At 36.0% G+C, this 23,336-nt stretch overlaps 1 protein-coding gene across 7 annotated transcripts in view; it reads left to right on the top strand.

The window, feature by feature from the left end:
• BRDT (bromodomain testis associated) overlaps positions 1–15,544 on the top strand; it is a 58,411-nt gene extending 42,867 nt beyond the window's left edge. For 6 of the 7 annotated variants that reach the window (XM_044944708.2, XM_044944705.2, XM_044944709.2 and 3 more), the window contains 5 exons: positions 4,137–4,243; positions 7,375–7,580; positions 8,101–8,275; positions 13,812–13,940; positions 14,266–15,544. In XM_044944708.2, coding sequence (XP_044800643.1) covers positions 4,137–4,243; positions 7,375–7,580; positions 8,101–8,275; positions 13,812–13,895 — 572 coding nt within the window. In that variant the 3' untranslated portion in view covers positions 13,896–13,940; positions 14,266–15,544. Of the gene's footprint in view, positions 1–4,136; positions 4,244–4,531; positions 4,580–7,374; positions 7,581–8,100; positions 8,276–13,811; positions 13,941–14,265 lie in introns of those variants that run through there. The other variant, XM_044944710.1, reaches the window with a different exon arrangement.
• The last annotated feature ends 7,792 nt before the right edge of the window (positions 15,545–23,336 follow it).

The following is a 23,336-nucleotide window of genomic DNA, read 5'->3' as shown; positions in this document are numbered from 1 at the left end:
TGGTTTGATCTCTTTGCTGTCCAAGGGACTCTCAAGAGTCTTCTCCAACACCACAGTTCAAAAGCATCAATTCTTCAGTGCTCAGCTTCCTTTATAGTCCAACTCTCACATCCGTACATGAGTGCTGGAAAAACCATAGCTTTAACTAGATGGACCTTTGTTGGCAAAGTAATGTCTCTGCTTTTGAATATGCTGTCTAGGTTGGTCATAGCTTTTCTTCCAAGGAGCAAGCATCTTTTAATTTCATGGCTGCAGTCATCATCTGCAGTGATTTTGAGCCCAAGAAAAGAAAAGTCTGTCACTGTTTCCATTGTTTCCCCATCTATTTGCCATGAAGTGATGGGACCGGATGCCATAATCTTAATTTTTCTTAACGTTGAGTTTTAAGCCAACTTTTTCACTCTCCTCTTTCACTTTCATCAAGAGGCTCTTTAGTTCTTCTTCACTTTCTGCCATATGGGTGGTGTCATCTGCATATCTGACGTTATTGATATTTCTCCCAGCAATCTTGATTCCAGCTGTACTTCATCCAGCCTGGCATTTCGCATGATGTACTCTGCATATAAGTTAAATAAGCAGGGTGACAACATACAGTCTTGATGTACTCCTTTCCCAATTTGGAACCAGTCTGTTGTTTCATGTCCAGTTCTAACTGTTGCTTCTTGACCTGCATACAGATTTCTCAGGAGGCAGGTCATGTGGTCTGGAATTTTCCAGTTTGTTGTGATCCACACAGTCAAAGGCTTTGGCATAGTAAATAAAGCAAAAGTAGATGTTTTTCTGGAACTCTCTTGCTTTTTTGATGTTTCAGCCGATGTTGGCAGTTTGATCTCTAGTTCCGTCTATCTAGCTTGAACATCTGGAAGTTCTCAGTTCATGTACTGTTGAAGCCTGGCTTGAAGAATTTTGAGCATTACTTTGCTGGCGTGTGAAATAAGGGCAATTGTGTGGTAATTTGAACATTCTTTGGCATTGCCTTTCTTTGGGATTGGAATGAAAACTGACCTTTTCTGGTCCAATGGCCACTGCTGAATTTTCTGGCATATTGAGTGCAGCAGTTTCATAGCATCATCTTTTAGGATCTTAAATAGCTCCACTGGAATTCCATCTTTTAGGATTTGAAATAGCTCAACTGGAATTCCATTCCACCTCCACTAGCTTTGTTTGTAGTGATGCTTCCTAAGGCCCATTTGACTTCGCATTCCAGGATGTCTGGGCTCTAGGTGAGTGATCACACCATCATGGTTATCTGGGTCATGAAGATCTTTTTTGTATAGTTCTGTGTATTCTTGCCACCTCTCCTTAATATCTTCTGCTTCTGTTAGGTCCATACCATTTCTGTCCTTTATTGTGCTCATCTTTGGTATAAAGTAAAAATAATTTGCCCTAAAAGAAATGAAAGTAATATTTAAGGAGGTGAGGAAGGTGGAAATTACCTGATCTCCTTGAAAGATTAATATTTCTGTATTTGTTGTTGTTTAGTCACTAAATTGTGTCTGACTCTTTTGCATGTCCATGGACTGTAGCCCACCAGGTTCCTCTTTCCATGAGATTTTCCAGGCTGGGCTACTGGAATGGGTTGCCATTTCCTTCTCGAGAGGATCTTCCTAACCTAGGGATGGAACCAGCACAGGGATTAACCTGGTCTCCTGCATTGCAGGTGGTCTCCCCACCATACCAAAGACCGGTCTTCATCCAAAGAAGGTGATGTTGTATATGTGGTGGGATTGGAAGGGTGTCCTCTATTATGAGCTCCTTCCAGAAAACCAAATGATTCCAATTAGACCAACTGAAAACAGCACTTGATATAAAGTGTCTGGAATTAACATATAGCACACACGTGCATGTGTGTGTGTGCTCAGTTATGTCTGACTCTTTGCAACACGATGGACTGTAGACTACCAGGCTTCTCTGACCATGGAGTTTTCCAGGCAAGCATAGTGGAGTGGGTTGCCATTTCCTACTCCTGGGGGATATTCCCAACCGAGGGATCAAACCCTTATCTCTTGCGTCTCCTGCATTGACAGGAATTCTTTACCACTGTGCCACCTGGGAACCTCAGAAAAAGCATAATCTTCTATTTATTTTGGTCTTTACAAAATTCTCTTAATGGAAAAAATTTCAATTCCCTGGAAGACTGTGAAAGTAACCTGGAACAGTTCATTGTTCCAAAAAGATAAAAAGTTTTGGGAAGATGAAATTATGAAGTCACCTGAAAAATGGTAGAAGGTAGTAGAACAAAATGGTGAATATGTTGTTCAACAAAGTGCTTGGTGAAAATGAAAAATGTGTCTTCTATTTTTACTTAAAAACCAAAGGAACTTTTTGGCCAATAGATCAGGTTCAGGTCATAAAGAACCTTGATTTCTAGAGACCTTGGACTTAATTGTAATGGTATAGTTAGTGGGGAGCCAATGAAGATTTCTGGAACAAAGTGTGTGCTTAAGTGCAGTTAATCTGCCAGTATTGTGTAGGCCAGTTGGAGGGATGGGGAAGAGAGACCAGAGAAGAAGGCTAAAAATTAAGCTATTAAAGTAATACAAAAAAATTAAGTGATAGAAAAAGGGAAAAGTTGAAAGAAAGCACAAAGGTTGAGTGAGCAGGTCTTCAAAAGATATATTTGGCAAATCTAATACAGTTATGTAAAGTTTAAAAATAAAATAAAATTAAAAAAAAAAAAAACAAAAAAAAAAAAGATGAATATATGCCAAGTTTTAGTAACTAAAGGTGTATACGCCTTGGGGCTCAGTCCGTAACCCAAGACTGGATATGGGTCCAGGTTGACAGACCTGGAACACAGATGAATAACAAATGTCTGATGAAGGATGAGTTTTGTAGTGTTTTAAGGTGCCAGAGGGCATTCCTATGAAGTTGTTTTTCAGTCAGATCCTTGATATACTTGGCTTCTGTGACACTGTTCTCTTGATCATTACATCTCTGAATGTTCTTTACAGATACCTACTTTTATCTGCCTGCTGTATATATTGATAGTACTCTGAGTTACATCCTTAAGCCTTTATCATTTTACTTTACTCCAGGCTTTTCTAGCCAGATTCTGAAGCACAGGCTTACTAAGTAGGATCCCCTCTACCCTCAGCTTTCAGCAATAGGCTTGGAGCAGACTTCCTATTTACTCAGGTATGCCATACATTGATCATCTTCCACTTACTATGGCATGTAAACCCCTTCATGGATCACAGCCTTGTCGTGGCGAAGGGGCTTGTGTAACTCAATGAAGCTATGAACCATGCCGTGCAGGGCCACCCAAGACGGACAGGTCATAGTGAAGAGTTCTGACAAATTGTGGTCCGCTGGAGGAGGAAATGGCAACCCACTCCAGTATTCTTGCCATGAAAACCCCAAGAACAGTACAAAAAGGAAAAATGATATGACACCAGAAGATGGATGAACCCCCCGGGTCAAAATGTGTCCAGTATGCTACTAGGGAAGAGCAAAGGCCAATTACCAATAGCTCCAGAAAGAATGAAGCAGCTGGGCCAAAGCAGAAATGACACTCAGTTGTGGATGTGTCTGGTGGTGAAAGTAAAGTCCAGTGCTATAAAGAACAATATTTCATATGAACCTGAAATGTTAGGTCCATGAATCAAGGTAAATTGGATGTGGTCAAGCAGGAGATGGCAAGAGTGAACATCGACATCTTAGGAATCAGTGGACAAAAATGGACAGGAATGGGTGAATTTAATTCAGATGACCATTATATCTACTGCTGTGGGCAAGAATCCCTTAGAAGAAATGGAGTAGCCCTCATAGTCAACAAGAGTCCGAAATGCAGTACTTGAGTCAATATCAAAAACAACAGACGTTTTCAGTTCATTTCCAAGGCAAACCATCCAAAATGTCAGCTATACTTTATGTTGACTGCTCCCTACCCCCCAGCCAAAAAAAAAAAGAAGAAAAAGAAATATAGGGAGGTAAAATTTCCAGTGAAAAATGTTTATTTTACAGTGTTACAATTCTCCAACTAATGATACCCCAAAATTAAGAAGCGTAAAAAAAAAACTGGTTATTTTGTTTTCGTAGTTTCTAACATATAAAGGGGGAAAATGTCTAATTATGGAGAATCAAGATGAAATATATTAACTTGACTGTACTGTTCTAAAAATGTGTGCATCTAGATGATTCTGAACAACTTCTGAATGGCCTAACTGTGATGCCTCAGTCCAGTGATAATGACACAGTGATGTTAGAATCAGAATATCAAGGTCAAGTTCCAGTGCAAAAGGTAAGAATAATGTAATTTTTTCTCACAGATCTTGAAGAAATTTACAATTGAATATAGAAATGGCACAGAGGTATTTTAAGTGCTAATTTGAATGAATTTTGGATCTCTTAAGACTAACTTTTGCCCCTTTGTTAAAAAACAGAAGTTAAACTGTGAGCAACACCTTTCCCCACCCTCTACCATCAGTCCTCATATTTGTGTTTAATTTTAAATTCTAGAATGCTGGTATTTGCCAGCTATCCTTATTTTAAAACATGTTATAAAACTAGCTTTTACAATCTGTTGTAGGTGATTTCCTCATGGAGTCTTCTGGGCACTTAATCTCAGACCACACATTGATCAGTCTTTCAACAAGTATTCTAGATGTTTGGGATACATTAGATACATCAGGTACTATTCTAGACATTTGAATATAGTTGTTGTTTTTCAGTCACTAAGTTGTGTCCGACTCTTTGTGATCCCATGGCCTGTGGCACGCAAGGCTCCCCTGTCCACTGTGCCCTGGATTTTACTCAAATTCATGTCCATTGAGTTAGTGATGCTATCTAACGATCTCATCCTCTGCCGCCCTTTCTCCTTTTGACTTCAATTTTTCCCAGCATCAGGGTCTTTTCCAATGAATCGGCTCTTTGCATCAGATGACCAAAGTATTGGAATTTCAGCTTTAGCGTCAGTCCTTCCAATGAATAGTCAGGGTTGATTTCCTTTAGGAGAACTGGTTTGATCTCCTTACAGTCAAAGTGACTCTCAAAACTAATTGTCAGAAACTGACCATGAATGAGATATTCACATATCCCCTCTTTTTTCTCTCCCTTCCTTCCTTCCATCATTTCCTATTGACATTTTGGACTGGATAAGTTTTTGTTGAGAGTATGGTCTATACATTGTAGGATGCTTCACAGGGACCCTCACCTCTACCCACTAGATGTTAGTAACACCCTTTTCTTCACCCGTATTTGACAACCAAAAACTTCACTGACATCACCATATGTCTTCCCTGGGCAAAGGAGAATCACCCTCAACTGAAAAGCACTGCCTTAATTTTACCTCAAATCTAGCTATTGCCCCATCCCTGTAATTTGCCCTATCAGAAGAACCAATGATGTCTAAAATTGCTGTGTCCCTCCCAAAGTCTTGAAGGTGTGAGGAAATCAGGGTCTTCTACTACTTCTCTCTCTGAACATCCACTGTGGTGATTTCAGTTACAGTCTCTCTGCAGATGACTCAGATATATACTTCTAGACCTGGCATCCTGTGAGTTTTAATCCTTTTTGATTTCTCAGTCTCCTGAAGTCAAGGAATTGCTGAACTCTTTGGGTTTTATTTTCAAGATGTTTCCTTTTCCACTTCTACCTCATAGACCAGGCCTTATTGCCTTCAATGTAAGCTCTTTGTAATATTTATAATGCAGACTAACTTGAAACCCTCCTTGTTCTAATCTATTTTTATTTATTTATTTTTGGTTGCACTGGGTCTTCATTGCGGTACTCAGGCTTCTCATTGCATTGTCTTCTCTTGTGGAGTACAGACTCTAGGCACATGGGCTTCAGTAGTTCTAGCATGCAGGCTCTGTAGTTACGGCATGCAGGCCCTAGAGCATGGGCACGGTAGTTGTGGTATACGGCTTTAGTTGCTCCATGGCATGTGGAATCTTCGCAGACCAGGGATTGAACCCATGTCCCCTGCATTGGCAGGCAAATTCTTATCCACTATACCACAGTGAAGTCCCCATTCTGCTTTAAACATTCTTTTAACTGTACTTCTTGATGTATTGCTCTGATCGTATAATTATTATATACGAAACCTTCAATAGTTTCTAGCTTTGACTTCAAAATGAAGATTAAGCACCTTTACATTGTGACTCCGATTTAGCTTTTCAGTCTTAGGCATATGCCTATGTTTTTCCTTCAGTGAGGAATGCTTTCCATTCTCACCTCAAAATCTTATTCTTCTCTGTAATATCTGAAAAATTGTCCCATACTCCAAACCCAAATATGAACTTTCCTGTTTTAGGGTCTGCCAGAATTTTATTGCAGTTAAATAGACATTTTAAGGACAAAACCAGAGACCAGGGTTTCATCCTCCCTTTATTTCCTATTAAGTATATTACCATGTATTACCTGTTATGTTTCATGTCTCTATCTGCAGGCAATATTCTTTAACTGACTCAGTAGAAAAGTGAAGTGTGAAACTAGTATTTAGCCCATTCCATGGGTAGGAACAAAAACAGGTTTTATTGGTAACATATAAGAAAGACTTCATAAATACAACTGGGTGACCAATGGTGAAGGTTTGTGTGTGTGTGTTAGGGGTGAGGAAGGATGTTTGACTCCTTTAATAAAATATATTATTAAAAGTTTACTTTTTAAAAAAAAATGCGGTACTGGAAGATTTTCAACTACATACATTTCTGTTGGTCAGCCACAGATCTTTCCCTTGGCCTATCTCAGTTAAGAACAGCGATCACAAGCAGTTAATTCTTTTCTTCATACCAAAGAAAGGAAAACAAAGCTATGTCAGAGGGTTTTCAACAAATACTGTACCATTCTTTCTTCTTACAGTCTTTTTGCCATCATTTTACTTTGCCTCTGATTAATCACTTGTATACTTGCTTTATTTTTTGCATAGAATAATTTTTTTTAAGATTGTAACTTAATTTTTATATTGAAATACAGTTGATTTATAGTGTTGTGTTAATTACTGCTGTATAGCAAAGTGATTCATATATACATATATATATATATATATATAATACATACACACACACATTTTCCATTATGGTCATAGGGTATTGATTATAGTTGTCTGCTATACAGTAGGACCTTGTTCATAAATGTCTTGATTACAGTGACCAGTTAATTTTTATATTCTTTATAGATTATCATACCCTTAACATATGTTTCACATTAAATTGAAACAACTGTCAAGCACACTGTTTTAATTTGGTCTTAGATGAATAATTGAATTTAGCTAATTTATTATCCTATTTTTTTCTACTTTAGTAACCTTTAACTTTAGTAAAATTACCTAAAGCCTTTGGAATCTTTATTTTTGATTTTTATCAAAAATAATATTTTTCTTCCAAATAGTTGACATCTTTAGATATATACTGAATCAAATATTTGTTTTAGGATATAAAGATCAAGAATGCAGATTCTTGGAAAAGTTTAGGCAAACCGGTCAAAACATCAGGTGTACTGAAATCATCAGATGAGCTCTTCAACCAGTTTAGAAAAGCAGCAATAGAAAAGGAAGTAAGAGCTCGAACACAGGAACTAATACGGAAACATCTGGAACAGAATACAAAGGAACCAAAAGTATTTCAAGAAAATCAGAGGTCTGTAATTATTTGGATTAGTGGAGATTTGGGGAGATACAGACATGTATTTTAAATATATTAAATTTCTTTTTTGTAAGTGATTATATTCAGCTATTTAGTAGACCACTGAGCAAATTATATTTAGAAAAGTGAATTTTTACTGATTTTTTAAAAATTAAGTAGTAATACCTATTTAAAGGGGATATAAATAATCAAGTGATTAAAGAAGCTATTAAAAATACTAATATTACTAAATCATAATGGTATCATTATTTTCCAGAAATGTCTTAATATTGTTTCCATTCTATATATAAGAAGATAATGGTAAACTTTGGTCATAATTTTCCAAAACCTTCTCTTTGTTAACATATATTGCCCTATGTAAAATTTGACATCAGAAATATTAAAAAGTAATGTCATAACATATGAAGAAGGACATCTAGAACACTGCTTTATATTTGTCATTTGACAAATGTATCTTCATAATAAAAAGTTTTAAGGAGCTTGAAACCTACTTTTCACTTTACTGTTTCTTAAGGGACCATGGCTTCACTCTAGAATCTTTTCCAAATAAAATGCAAAACAAGTGTCTTGAAGAAGAACAAAAAGAAGATCAGCAGTCACAGGAAGCTCAAGATAAAGACAAACTGTGGCTTCTGAAAGACCGAAATTTAGCACGGGAGAAAGAGCAAGAGCGGAGGAGAAGAGAAGCAGTAAGTGAATTTTAGTTTACTGAATCTAACAAAGGAAAGATTTAACAGGGCAGTGTCTTTACATGTTCAAAGATGTATTCTAAGTGGTTCTTCAGTAACAATTACCTCTTTAGTGTGAGGAGTTACTTCTTTAGTGAGGATCAAGTTCATTCTAAAATTAGAGAGTAAAATTAAAATCTCATAGTTAAATGACACAAGCATAGTATAAATAATAGAGTATCAATCCTCGAGCCTTTGGGTTTGGGTTTGAACTTTGGGTTCAAATCCTGGTTCTTCCATTAAATAGAACCTCCTTGTGCCTCAATTTCCTTATCTGTAAAGGTAAAAGGTGAAATGAATTTACTTGTATTAAGCACATTTGAAAATGCCTGGCACAAAGGTAGAATCACTTACTGTTGTTAATTCTTGAAAAACCTATAAACTACCTGTGAATTGTGGCCAAAAGATATGCCATCTTAGTCAGTGTTTAGTTCAACTCTGCATCAAGTTATATGTCAGTTATACCTTGATGAAACCGGAAACCAAAAAAAAAAACACCATAAAATTTCTATTTAAGGTGTCCTTAATATATAAAAAGTATAGAATTCTTCCTTTTATCTGTGGATTATTTAGAAGTGTGTTATTTAGTTTTCCAAATATTTGGAAATTTTCTAGCTAGTGAAAATAATAGAAAATTAGTGATTTCTAATTGAATTCCATTGTGGTTAGAGAACACACGATATCTTGAATCATTTTAAATTCATTAATAAGACTTGTTTTATAGCCCAGATTATGATCTACCTTGGTAAATATTCTGTATGCACTTAGAAGAATGTGCATTCTGCTTCTGTTGGGTAGGGCATTAAACAGGACAAGTTGGTTGATAATGTTTTTTCAAGTCTATTAAATTCTTGCTGATTTTCTGCCTGTTTGTTCTATCAAATATGGAGAAAGGGCATTGGTACCTATGATGATATAATTATAGGCTTGGCTTTTTACCGTTGCAATTCTACCAATTTTATTTCCTGTATTTTGAAGTTGTTCTTAGGTACATAAACATATAGGACTGTTATATCCTCTTGATTAACTGACCCCTTTTCATTTATAAAATGACTTTTTTTTATTCCATGTAATATTATTTTCTCTGAAATATAACAATTTCACCTTTTTTAAGTCTAGTGTTGGCATGGTGCAAAAATTTTTTCCATCCTTTTAACTTATCTGTACTTCATATTTAAAATTATTTTCTTGGAACCTATAGTGTAGTCTTGTCTTTTATAGGAATGTTTAACCAGTTACATTCAATACAATTATTGATATGGTTACATCTGAGTCCATCATCTTATTTTTTATGTGTGTCATCTATTCTTTTTTTCTCTGCACTCTTTTAGATTAATAAGTATTTTTATAATTCCTTTTTTCCTTTATTGGCTTATTATAAGTAACTCTGTTGCTTTACTGGTTGCTTTATGGTTTATCATATATATTGACAGTTTAGCTTGTCATTTAGTGGTTGCTTTATGGTTTATCATATTTATTGATAGTTTAGCTTGTCACAGTCTTCTTTCAACTTATATTACACCACTTCACATTTAGTATAATATCCTTAAAGTAGTATAGTTCCACTTCCTCCCTCCCAACCTTTAGGCTATTGTTTAAGCAGTCAAATTATCTCTCAAATTTTAAATGACATTTAAAAAAAACTTGTCTAGTTACCATTTCCAGTGTTTTTCATTCATTTAGATCTAGATTTCCAAATGGTATGATTTTCCTTTTCCTTTAAGGACTTCCTTCTAACATTTCTTGTGGTATAGGATCGACTGGTGATGAATTTTTTCAGCTGTTTTACATCTGAAAATATCTTTATTTGGCCTTTGTTCTTCATTAATTTTGATAATTAGTACTTTATTTTTAAAGTGTTTTAGATTCACAGAAAAACTGAATGAAAGTAGAGTTCCCACGTGTTCCTACCCTTTCCCCTACCAATCACAGTCTCTCCCACCATTAACATCCCACATTAGTGTGGTACATTTGTTATCCAATCTATGAATTAACATTGCCACACCATTGTCAATCTTGGTTTATCAAGCAAAGTCTATAGTTTGCATCCGGGTTCACTCTCTGTGTTGTAATTTATGGGTTTTGACAAATGTATAATGACATACATCAACCACTGTGGTACTCTTCTTTTGCTGAAAATTCCCTGTTCTCCTTATGTTCACCCCTCCCTCCTAAACCTTTACAGCCACTGATCTTTTTATTGCCATAGTTTTGCCATTTCCAGAATGTTGTATAGTTGGAATCTTTAGTGATTGCAGTTACTTTTGTATTAGACCACTTGAAGTTGTCCCATCTCAGACATTAGTCATAATATCTAGAAGTTTGATTTGGGTATTTTTAATGTTTTTAGTAACTCTGTTAAACTTTTGAACAAATAGAATACAATTATCATAATTGTTTAATGGGTTCTCTGCTAATTCTAATATTTGTCACTTGCATGTTGGTTTCAATTGATTGATTAATCTCCTTTACAGATAATGTTTTTCTTCTTCTTTACTTAACCTGGTAACCATTGATGCCAGATATAAATTTTATCTTGTTGAGTGCTGGATATTTTTGTAATCCTGAATTCACAGGTCATACAGAAGTACTAGTTCCAGAAGAAAAAAGTCATTGGCTTTTGCTGTAGTGTTGACTAGCCTTACCAGATGGCTCAGTGGTAAAGAATCCGCCTGCCAATGCAGGAGACACAGGGTTTGATGCCTGGGTCTAGAAGATCCCCAGGAGAAGGAAATGGCAACCCACTCCAGTATTCTTGCCTGAAAAATTCCATGGAGGAGTCTGGTGGGCTGCAGTCCATGGGGTCACAGAGTCAGACATGACTAAGCAACTGAGCACACAGGTAGTATTGATTATGATACAAATGAATTTCCTAGGAAATAAAACACAAGTTTTATCAGCTTATTTATAATGTGAAGACAGAAACAAACTGTATTGACCAGTGTTGTAACATATGATGGAGTTTACTTTAGAGCAATATGCTCTTATACAACAGCAGTCCCCAATCTTTTTGGCACCAGAGACTAGTTTTGCAGAAAACAATTTTACCACAGACTGGGTGGGGGTGGGGTGCTTACCAGATGATTCAAGTGCATTACACTTAGTATGTACTTTATTTCTATTACTACACTGTGATATATAATGAAATAATTGTACAGCTCACCAAGATGCAGAATCAGTGAGAGCCCTGAGCTTGTTTTCCTGCAACTAGATGATCCCGTCTCAGGGGATGGGAGACAGTGACGTCTGAAGTGTGTTGCTTATGTCCAGTCTACTCCATAATCTCCAGTCTGTGACCTGGGGGTTGGGGATCTCTGTTACAGAACTTTCTACAATTATAGGAATGTGCTTTACTCAATAAACTATAATACCAGCTGCTGCTGCTGCTGCTGCTAAGTCACTTCAGTTGTGTCCGACTCTGTGCGACCCCATAGACGGCAGCCCACCAGGCTTCCCCGTCCCTGGGATTCTCCAGGCAAGAACACTGGAGTGGGTTGCCATTTCCTTCTCCAATGCATGAAAGTGAAAAGTGAAAGTGAAGTCGCCCAGTCGTGTCCGACTCTTCGCAACCCCACGGACTGCAGCCCATCAGGCTCCTCTGTCCATGGGATTTTCCAGGCAAAAGTACTGGAGTGGGTTGCCATTGCCTTCTCCATAATACCAGCTAGCTACACGTTATTAAGGACTTAAAACGTGGCTAATGAAACTAAGGCAGTCAATGTTTCATTTTATTGAATTTTAATAAATTTAAATAGCAAATTTTTATATATATTTTTGAAGTTCTTTATTAAAATTTAATTAGTACTTTACTAGAAATATTTCTCTAGTGACCTAGGAATTTTTCCTTTTGGTACTCACAAGGGCCTGACTTTAGCTACCCACAAGTGATATCTCAGCAACTTCCTGCTACCCAACAACCCAACTAGGCAATCTGGTATTTCTAAAATCCAAGCATTTTTCTGGAACCCACTGGAACGTGACTAGAAGTGCCACCTCTAGCAGCTTGACAATTAAAAACTTGACTTTGGAGCTACCTACTATCATTCTTGACACTCCAGACTCTTATGCTGCAGCTTCTGGACCAGATTGGTACTGTAAATGGCAGCAATAACTTGACATCTAGCATAAGCTCCCTAGGAGAGCCTCTGCCAGTTCCCTTGACCCAAATTTGATCTTAAGTTTGAATGGTTGAAGTGTATATTAGGACCACCGTAAAAGGAATATCCAGGTTATAGTGTCAGCTGCAGAGAGCTTTAGTATTTAAATTGTGGTATCTAAGGTTAATTGGTACAGGCAGTATCCAGTTTGATATCAGTCAATATCCACAAATTCAGATTTAGTCAAGATGGAAGAGAATCTAAAAGTACTTTTAAAATAAAACAAGTTTCATTACGTATTTTTGGAACTTTGTGGTCAGTCTGGATACTTAGAGATAAGAGTATTAGTGATATTTAAACCAGGACAGTGTATCCAACATTCACTGGAGCATTAAAAAAGAACTTCTGAGGAACTATTTGCTTGGGCTACACATTTGGTATCCTAATAGCTGGCGCTAGGAAAATAGCTGGGGTTAAGATCTAAGAATTTACCCTTGTCTCTAAATCATATTTAAAGACATTTTCATAGTTTTTAAGAATCACACAACTTCTTATTAAATAATATCCTTTTGGTAACCAAGTCGTAATTCTAAATCTCCCACATAATCAGAGAACACTGATTCTTATCCAGGAAGTCAACCAACTGGTTACAAACTGGTGCTACTACTGTGAGCTGCTACTGTTCACTGGTCTTAAAAAAAAAAATTGAACTTTCATAGTTGGTGTCATTTTAGTCTTTGTGGCAAAGACTAACTTGTGTCTCACGGACATTTAGAGAAGTCTTCAGAGTATAGTAAGAAAACCTTTGTTTCTTTTGTCTTAATTTAGCTTTTCCTATACTTTAGCTTATTTTATTTAGTTTTTTAGCATATAATAAGCAAAACTGTGCTGAATGTTATACATTCAGTCTGGTTGCTCTTCATAAATACCTGTATATAAAATAAACTTGTTTAGACAATTTGCCTTAGGTTACACAGTATTGGGCAGAATCATGACTTTACCATTATATAGTATAGTTCTCTCACATGGGTAAGATACTAGTTCATTAAGAAAATAATTTTGTGTGTCTAGTCCTGTATTGGTTAGAGAGACACATCAAACCATGTAATCTTAGTTCATGTGTAGATTAACACTGAGAACTTTCTTACTTGGAGAGATAAGTTAAACTTGTTCTTTGTGTTCTTGTAAGTTTTAATTTTTATTTTTGATGTGAAAGATATTTTAACAAAAATCAGTAGTTGAACAGAAATTAGAAGTTATGTACAAACTCATTATGTTAAATGAAGTGCATTCATTTTCTGTGTTCCAAATATTGCATTTATCATTTTCTTATATAGATGTAATACAATGAAGGCATAAACTTTTAAAGTAACATTTATATTTTCTCTTCGTTTCTACAGATGGCTGGTACCATTGATATGACTCTTCAAAGTGACATTATGACAATGTTTGAAAACAACTTTGATTACAACTCAGTTTTTTGATTAACCATCAACTTAAATGAATTATAAAAGATTAAAAAGCAAATGGTAAAATGATTGCTTTCCAACACCAAGATACCAACTTAAATTGTATTTTGACTGCTCTAAGATGATTAAATAATTTTCACTTACATTTTTTGATAACTATATGTTCATTTTTTAACGACATAATTTATAGGAAATTTTATATTTTTGAATACCTAAAAATTGAATAAACTCCCAAATGTTATTCATTTTACAATATTCTACTATATATTATAGATCCTATCTAAGCAATGAAAATCCCAAAAGATGGTCCCTTCTTATTTTGATATAGGGATCAAAAAAAGAGTTCTTGTTGAGTTTCTAACTTTGTTTTTGTTTTTTTTTACAGGGAGTTGTCCTTTAATGGAGTTCAGGCCTCTTTTTGGAGTATAGGGCCCTTTTGTAATGTAAATAATGTTTCAATGAGCCATGATTCTGCCTGGGTTTCTTTAAATGACTGTGTGGCAAAATGTGGGGCCTACAAGCAGGGTTGTTTTGTTTTGTTAATTTATTATTTTATTTACTTTTTAAAATTGAAGTATAATTCATCTGTAATACTCTGTTAGTTCCAGGTGTACAACATAGTGATTCCATATGTCTGTATATTACAAAATGATCACCATGAGTTTGTAACTTTTAAAACAGATATTTGTCTGCCTTCAGAAATATTTAGAACCTCTAACAAATAACACCTGGTTTCTTTGAGTGTCAGATTTCATAAGATTCTCTATTGGTTCTATATTCAAAATTTATATTTATTATCTATGGTTTGAAAGATGTTAAATTTGAGACAGAATAACAGTGAATATTAATTATGTATGTGTCTAAGAATCTATACATTTCTTAATATGCATGTGATAGCAATGGATGTCTAAATTTTTACTTAACTATACTAAGTATTTAAATCTGTGAAATATTTTGTTTCATCACCCTCAAGTTGGAATTATGTATAAATTATGTATATCAGCTTCATCTATTTTAAAATTTGGACTCTTGTAAAATTCAGGCACTATTCCAGTATCATCTAAAGTGAAAATTCGAAGTGTATATGTATTATAGAGAGAAAGAGAAAGTTTTCTTGGCTTTATTTATTTTTATAATCAATATGATAATTTTTTGAAATATCTTTAAGCTGTCAACCATTTTAAAAATATGATTAACTAGAGGCTGAAATGGTGGTGATACCTTCATGAAACAGCCAGAATAAAAGTCATAGTCATACATATTATACTATATTTTTAACCAAGAAATTAGTATGTATATATTAAACAGTATACATTGTTATTTTCCTAAAAGAGCATATGGACTTATCTATATATTCTAATTTATATTTATATATAGTCTAATTTATATATATATATATATATATAGTCTTAGATACATGAGAAATGCATAGTGGTTACCTCTAGGTGATGGGGTTATAGGGTTTTGTTTTGTTTTTTTCTTTTTCTTTAGACCTTTCAATATTTTCTGGTTCATTTAAATATTTATTATGTAATGCTTTTAAGATCTATGGGAAATTTTCTATTTTGAAGAGAATAAAAATACTAAATAAGAATTTACTCTGTCAAATACACATTAACTCTTTTCAACAACTGCCTTTAAATAATAAAAAACTGCTCAGTGAATGATCTTTGTCTACAGCTAAAAAGAAAGTTCAGCTTCATTAATATCCTTTTACATTAAATGGTTTACTTGAGGTTTTTCTATAAACCTTTGGAACATCCCTTATAGAGAGCTATGTTATGGTTATCTTTTTAGTTTAACCAATTTAACATTTTAACCTTTGCTCAATCAGTAAGAGATCTGGCACATTGTAGATAATCAACAAAATTTTGGTAGGCTTAAGTCAGTTTTGCAGAGAAAATATTGATGTATAACTAACTGATCCTTCCTCAATTTGTACATTATTTCTTAGTAAAAAAACGCTTGACTTCTTTTAACTTCTTGCATGGATTTTACTTGTTAACAACATTATCTATATAATCAACCTTTTTGCTTTATTTTTCCTCTTTTTTTCTTGAGTTGTTCTCAAAGAGTGGTCCATGGACCAGCTTCATCAGCATCATTTGGGAACATGCAGATTCTCAGACTTAAAACTCACTAAATCAGAACCTCTGGTATGGGGGCCAGCAACCTATAGTTGAACAAGCCCTCCAGTGATACTAATACACGCTGAAGTTTGCGAACCACTGCTCTAACTGAATCCTGGCTGTCTCCTGCAGGCTGTCACTATTAGCACCTATTTTTTCACTAACAGTTTTCTTCCCTTTGTAGTGCTCAGTTCAGTTCAGTTCGGTTCAGTCGCTCAGTTGTGTCCGCCTCTTTGCGACCCCATGAATTGCAGCACGCCGGGCCTCCCTGTCCATCACCAACTCCCGGAGTTCACTCAAACTCACGTCCATCAAGTCGGTGATGCCATCCAGCCATCTCATCCTCTGTCATCCCCTTCTCCTCCTGCCTCCAATCCCTCCCAGCATCAGAGTCTTTTCCATTGAGTCAGCTCTTCACATGAGGTGGCCAAAGTACTGGAGTTTCAGCTTTAGCATCATTCCTTCCAAAGAACACCCAGGACTGATCTCCTTCAGAATGGACTGGTTGGATCTCCTTGCGGTCCAAGGGACTCTCAAGAGTCTTCTCCAACACCACAGTTCAAAAGCATCAATTCTTCAGTGCTCAGCTTTCTTCACAGTCCAACTCTTACATCCATACATGACTACTGGAAAAACCATAGCCTTGACTAGATGGACCTTTGTTGGCAAAGTAATGTCTCTGCTTTTGAATATGCTGTCTAGGTTGGTCATAACTTTCCTCCGAAGGAGTAAGCATCTTTTAATTTCATGGCTGCAGTCACCATCTGCAATGATTTTGGAGCCCCCAAAAATAAAGTCTGACACTGTTTCTACTGTTTCCCCATTTATTTCCCATGAAGTGATGGGACCAGATGCCATGATCTTAGTTTTCTGAATGTTGAGCTTTAAGCCAACTTTTTCACTCTCCACTTTCACTTTCATCAAGAGGCTTTTTAGTTCTTCTTCACTTTCTGCCATAAGGGTGGTGTCATTTGCATATCTGAGGTTATTGATATTTCTCCCTGTAATCATGATTCCAGCTCGTGCTTCTTCCAGCCCAGCGTTTCTCATGATGTATTCTGCATATAAGTTAAATAAGCAGGGTGACAATATACAACCTTGATGTACTCCTTTTCCTATTTGGAGCCAGTCTGTTGTTCCATGTCCAGTTCTAACTGTTGCTTCCTGACCTGCATATAGGTTTCTCAAGAGGCAGGTCAGGTGGTCTGGTATTCCCATCTCTTTCAAAATTTTCCAGTTTGTTGTGATCCACACAAAGGCTTTGGCATAGTCAATAAAGCAGAAATAGATGTTTTGGGGCTTTGGCATAGTCAATAAAGCAGAAATAGATGTTTTTCTGGAACTTGCATGCTTTTTCCATGATCCAGCGGATGTTGGCAATTTGATCTCTGGTTCCTCTGCCTTTTCTAAAACCAGCTTGAACATCTGGCTACTTGCAGACTATTCTTTCCTTCCCTAAATACCCCAGGTTTTAAGTTTTTCATGATCATCTGACCAATACCACCCACAGTCATTTACCATCCCTGGTTCACTCCTCCTTATTCCCCGGAGATCTTAGTCTCTGTTTCACTGTCACTCTCTTAGTTGACGACTTCTCAGTCCTTTGACTTCTTTGCTAATGATCTTGATTCTCATCAACTTTAGCCACTCTCTTGTCATTGCCAACAACTGTAACTCTTCTTAGTCTCAATTTCAAGTGTCCTAATTTCTCACTGCTTGCTCTTATTTTTTCTTACTTTGGATAGGCCGTGACTCCAGCAATCATTAGACCTCACTAGGACCCGCAGTCCTTTAATCCTAGTGCCTTTTCATAGTATTTCTCACCTCTCTCTCTCACTTACCCAGAGTCTATAGTATATTATTATTAATAATCGCTCCCTTGCATATACTGTCAACTCCGTTGCTCCATTCTTTGTTGGATTACTTGGCAAAACTCCAGTCTTTATTAATCTTACTGCCTGCTCTGCAGCCATGAAATTGGTTAGAGAAAGGCATAAACCTCCAAGAAAAAGGCACAAATCACTACAGATCCTACAGTCACTAAAAAGATAAAAGGGGATACTACAAATAACTTTATATTCATAAATTTGAAGAAATGGACCAATTCCTCAAAAAATATAACCATCAAAGCTCAATATTAAATCATCTAAATAGTCCTACACCATTAAAATTTTTTTAATTCATAATTAATAGCTTCTGAAAAAAATCACCAAGCCCATATGATTTCACTGAAAAATTATACCAAACATTTAAAGGATTAGTAACAATGTAAAAGAGACTCTTACAGGAAAAAAATCTATTTCAGAAAATGTCTCTTCCATAAATTGGCCTCTTCTGTAATTTTTGTCAATAGGACAAATTCTATCAAGAATACTTCACAACTAATGAGGCCACTATTACCCTGACAGTAAAATCAAAGACAGTAGCAAAAATAAGTAAAAGCTGCAAACTGTTATCTCTAATCTCCAGCAAAACACTAGCAAACCTAATCCCATAATGTATGAAAAGAATTATCAACCCCAAAACCCAAGTCATACAAATTGGAAATGAATAAAACTCTTGTTTTTGGTGTGGTTTTCCCCCTAAATTTATTTAGCTTTAATTTTCCAAAATATTAAATAATGGAAGCAGGAATCATTCATAATTCCAATTTTAAAGAAAATGGCTGCAGTATTTCACCATACAGTATTTTGGGGGGGTAACTATAATGTTAAACAGTTTCTAAATAAATTTAGCTTTCAGTAATAGCTAATGAATTTTTGCATGTGACTTTCTACACAAAAAAAATCCCAAGAAATGTTAAACCATAGTTAATAAGTGATTTAAGCAGGGTCACAGGATACAAAGTCAACATACAAAAATGTGATCTCTATATGCTATTAAAAAACAGAATATCTAGGTATACACTTAAGAAAACATACAGGACCTGTATGCTGTAAAGTACAAAATGCTTATGGAACAAATCAAAGGAGAAAGACCTAAATAAATGAAGTGACAACAGAGTAAAATGTCAGTTCTCAAAAGCACACCCTATCAAAAACCCAGCAGTTTTTCATAGACAAGTTTATTCTAAAATGTATATGAAATGGGAAGAGGACTAAAATAATAAATATTGACCCCAAAAAAGAATGACATGAAGAGTCATTCTGTGTGATGTTAAGAGTTCCTGTAAAGCTATAGTAATCAAGAAACCAGAGATCAGTGGACTAGAATAAAGAACCTAGATGTTGACCATAAAAATATGCACAATTGAATTTTGGCAGAGGTGCAATTCAGTGGAGGGTAAAGGAAGGATAGCCTTTACAACAAACGGTGCTCAGACAACTAGATATCTATCCATAGGCAAAAAAAAAAAAGAAAACCCAGAACAATCTCAACCTAAATCTCACATATTATGCAAAAATTAACTCAAAATGCATCTTGGACTTAAATGTAAAATAAACCATAAAACTTAAAGGAAAAAAAAATCTTAAGGCTCTATGGTTAGATTTTCTTTTAGACTTCATACCAAAAGCAGGATCCATAAGTGAGAGATTGATAAATTGGATCTCTTCAAATTAAAACTTTTGTCCTATGAAAAGATAAGCTACAGATTAGGAATAAGAATTTGCAAACCACTTATCTGACAAAAATACATAAAGAACTCTCAAAACAACTAAAAATTTTAACTAGAAAGTGGGCCAAAAGACATAAAATGTACTTAAGGAGAATATACACATGGCATACACACATGAAAGTATGTTCACAATCACTGGCCATCGGTGACATATAAACCACAATGGGATACCACCATACACCTATCAGAAAGGTTAAAAAAGAAAAATAGTGGCAAGAATGCTGGCAAGAATGGAGAAAAACTGGGTCACTCATACATTGCTCATGGAAATATAATGGTACAGCCGATGTAGAAACCAGTCTGCAGTTTCTTACAAACAAAACATGCAAAGCCATATGACCCAGCAATTGTACTGGGCATTTATCTAAGATAAATGATAACTTACATTCACACAAAAACCTGTACATAAATGTTCACAGTAACTTTTTTTGTAATAGTGAAAAACTGGAAACCACCCAGATGTCATTTAATAGGTAAATGTTTAAACAAGTAGTATATACATATGGTAGAATACTACTCAGCACCATAAAAAAAAAAAGAATTATTGATATATACAATAACTTGAATTTATAAGGAATTATTATCCTGAGCAGGAAAAAAAATCCCCTAAGGTCATATACTGTATGATTTCATTTATATAACACTTTTGAAATAAAATTTTGGCGATGGAGGACAGATTAGTGGTCAACAAAGATTAGGGACAGGTATAGGTATGGTTATTACAGAGCAACATGAGGTGTCCTTGGGGTAGTGGAGTTTAACTTTGGTGGTATGTACACAAAGCTACATACTACATGTATGATACAATTAAAAGCGAAAAATACACTGGATAAAGTATATGCAAGTTCTATTATTTCTTTTATGACTGGATATAACTTTATGTCATTTAAAATGTCAGTGTAAAAGTAATACTCAAAACTTAAAAAAAAAAATAATACTAAACACTGTGGTAATCATTTCACAATATATACAAATACCAAGTCATTATGTTGTACACTTAAAACTAATACGATGTTATATGTCAGTCAGTCAGTTCAGTCGCTCAGTCGTGTCCGACTCTGCAACCCCATGAATCGCAGCACGCCAGGCCTCCCTGTCCATCACCAAATCCCGGAGTTTACCCAAACTCATGTGCATCAAGTCGGTGATGTCATCCAGCCATCTCATCCTCTGTCGTCCCCTTCTCCTCCTGCCCCCAATCCCTCCCAGTATCAGAGTCTTTTCCAATGAGTCAACTCTTCGCATAAGGTGGCCCAAGTATTGGAGTTTCAGCTTCAGCATCAGTCCTTCCAATGAACACCCAGGACTAATCTTTAGGATGGACTGGTTGGATCTCCTTGCAGTCCAAGGGACTCTCAAGAGTCTTCTCCAACAGCACAGTTCAAAATCATCAATTCTTCGGCGCTCAGCTTTCTTCAGTCCAACTCTCACATCCATACATGACTACTGCCTTGACTAGATGGACATTTGTTGGCAAAGTAATGTCTCTGCTTTTGAATATGCTATATAGGTTGGTCATAACTTTCCTTCCAAGAAGTAAGCGTCTTTTAATACCACCAAATGCTATATAACCTGGCAACAACAACAATAACAGATCATCTGAAAGTTGTAACAAATTGCTAAAAGCTGAGTGTGTGCTAGCTTGAGAATATAAAACCCTTGGGAGCACAAAAAAAATCTGTAATCACTTTCAGGCTCTTCTCCACAGACCTCCTCAGTACTTACAGAAAAGATTTAGGTGGGGACAGTACAGGATGAGGGTTCTGAGTAAGCCATCCTCTTGATGCAGGCCTAGAAGAGCAGAGCAGCAGATGCAGGAAAAGCACAAAGACTGCCCAGAACCTTTTCCCCCATTTTCCCTAAAGACTAGCAAACTCTTAACAATTTTACGGCATAAATGAAGACCCCCTGCAACCGGTGGGAAGTAAATAGAATTAAAACTTGAAATCTTGAGAGACGTGCAGGAAATCCATTGTGGGTTCGGACCATTAGAGATATCCTGTCACTGAGGGCAGGGAAGGATCATTGAGAAGGCATCACCGATATCCAAAGACATAGTACCTGCTGACGTGGCTTAATTATAGGACAGCAGAGAATGCTCCTCACTGCCCTGCACTTCTTACCATTAGGATAAGATGCATTCAATAACAAAAGCAGTCTACTGCAATCAGAGGTGCAAGAGCATAGAGTATAACACTAAGCATATAGACTTAAAGGCAATCATGTAGCAGCTGTTGAGAAAAAAATCACCGGCAAACCAAGATCCATCCTCATGGTACCACCAGAGACTATTGAAAATCTGTGGTGTGCTTAGGATAACTGTAGCAACAATAAAATTCAATTCCAGCTCAACTTCTGACTAGATTGACTTCACCTCCACAGTTAAGGCTAGCAAAAGAAAACACTGTTTCCAAGCTTAAATATATATATGCTTTTTGTCTCTTGTTTTATACAAAATGTCTTTCAACAAAAAATTATGAGGCATAAAAAGAAGCAAGGGAAAAAAATATCCTACTGTTAAGAGACAAAGCAATCAACAGAAACAGACTTAAAGATGACACAGTTGACTATCAGAAAATTTTAAACGACTATGATTATTACAAGCTGTAGAGACAAAACAGACAATGTGTGATCAGATAGGTAATTTCAAAGGACGGAAATTATAGGAAAAAGAAAATGCAAGTGCTAGAAAATAAAAAACATGGTAATAGTTATGAGGAATGACTTTGAAGGCCTCATCAATAGAATCAACACAGCCAAGGAAAGAATCAGTGAAGCTGAGTTTAGATTAAAAGAAATTACTCAAAACAAAAACGCAAAGAACATAAAAAAGTGAGGCATGGTAGGACCAACACAACAGAATATCCAAAAGCTGTCAGGCAATATTTAAGTCTAACATACGTCTAACTGGAATCTCACAAAGAGACGAGAGAGAGAATGGGAATGGAGAAATACTTGAAGGGACATCAGCTGAGAATTCTCTAAAATTAATTTGTATTGGGAAAAAAGAAAAACTAGTTTTTCCTTCTCTTTAGTAGGGAAAAACCCTCAGCTCTTCCTGCTGTGTGTCTAATCACTAAATGTGTGTGGGATTACCTACAAATAAACAATTCTCTGTGACATCATCTAGGTGTCCTACAATTTAACTCAATTCTAAATGTATTGATATCTACCTGGAGATAGTATCAGATCCCATAGGTTAAGGGCTCAGTCCCACAAGACTGATGCACATTTCAGATGCCAATCATAAGTAGTAGATCCCTACATTACCCACAACTTGTCTGAGGTAGGCAAATCAGAGATTCCCATGACCTTTTGCCCCCTGGATTCAGTTATTTGCTAGAGCAGCTTATAGAACTCAAGGACACATTTATGTTTACCAGTTTATTAAAGGCTATAGTAAAGGATACAAATGAAGAACCAGATGATGAGATACATAGGGTAAGGTCTGGCAGGGCCCCAAGCACAGCGGTGTCTGTCCCTATGGAATTGGAGGTGCATCACCTTCCTGAATGTAGGTATGTTCACCAACCTGGAAGTTCCCCAAACGCTTTCATCATAGAGGCATGATCAACTATTAGCTCCATTTCCAGTCTCTTTCCCCTTTGGAGGAGGGAAGTAGAGCTGAAAATTCCGAGCTTTTAATCACATTTTGATCTTTCTGGTGACCAGCCCCCATCTGGAGCCATTCCGGAGCACACCCAGAATGTC

This window comes from Bubalus bubalis, chromosome 6 (assembly GCF_019923935.1).
Source record: "Bubalus bubalis isolate 160015118507 breed Murrah chromosome 6, NDDB_SH_1, whole genome shotgun sequence".
Classification (NCBI taxonomy): domain Eukaryota; kingdom Metazoa; phylum Chordata; class Mammalia; order Artiodactyla; family Bovidae; genus Bubalus; species Bubalus bubalis.
This window is presented reverse-complemented; position numbering and strand designations above follow the sequence as displayed.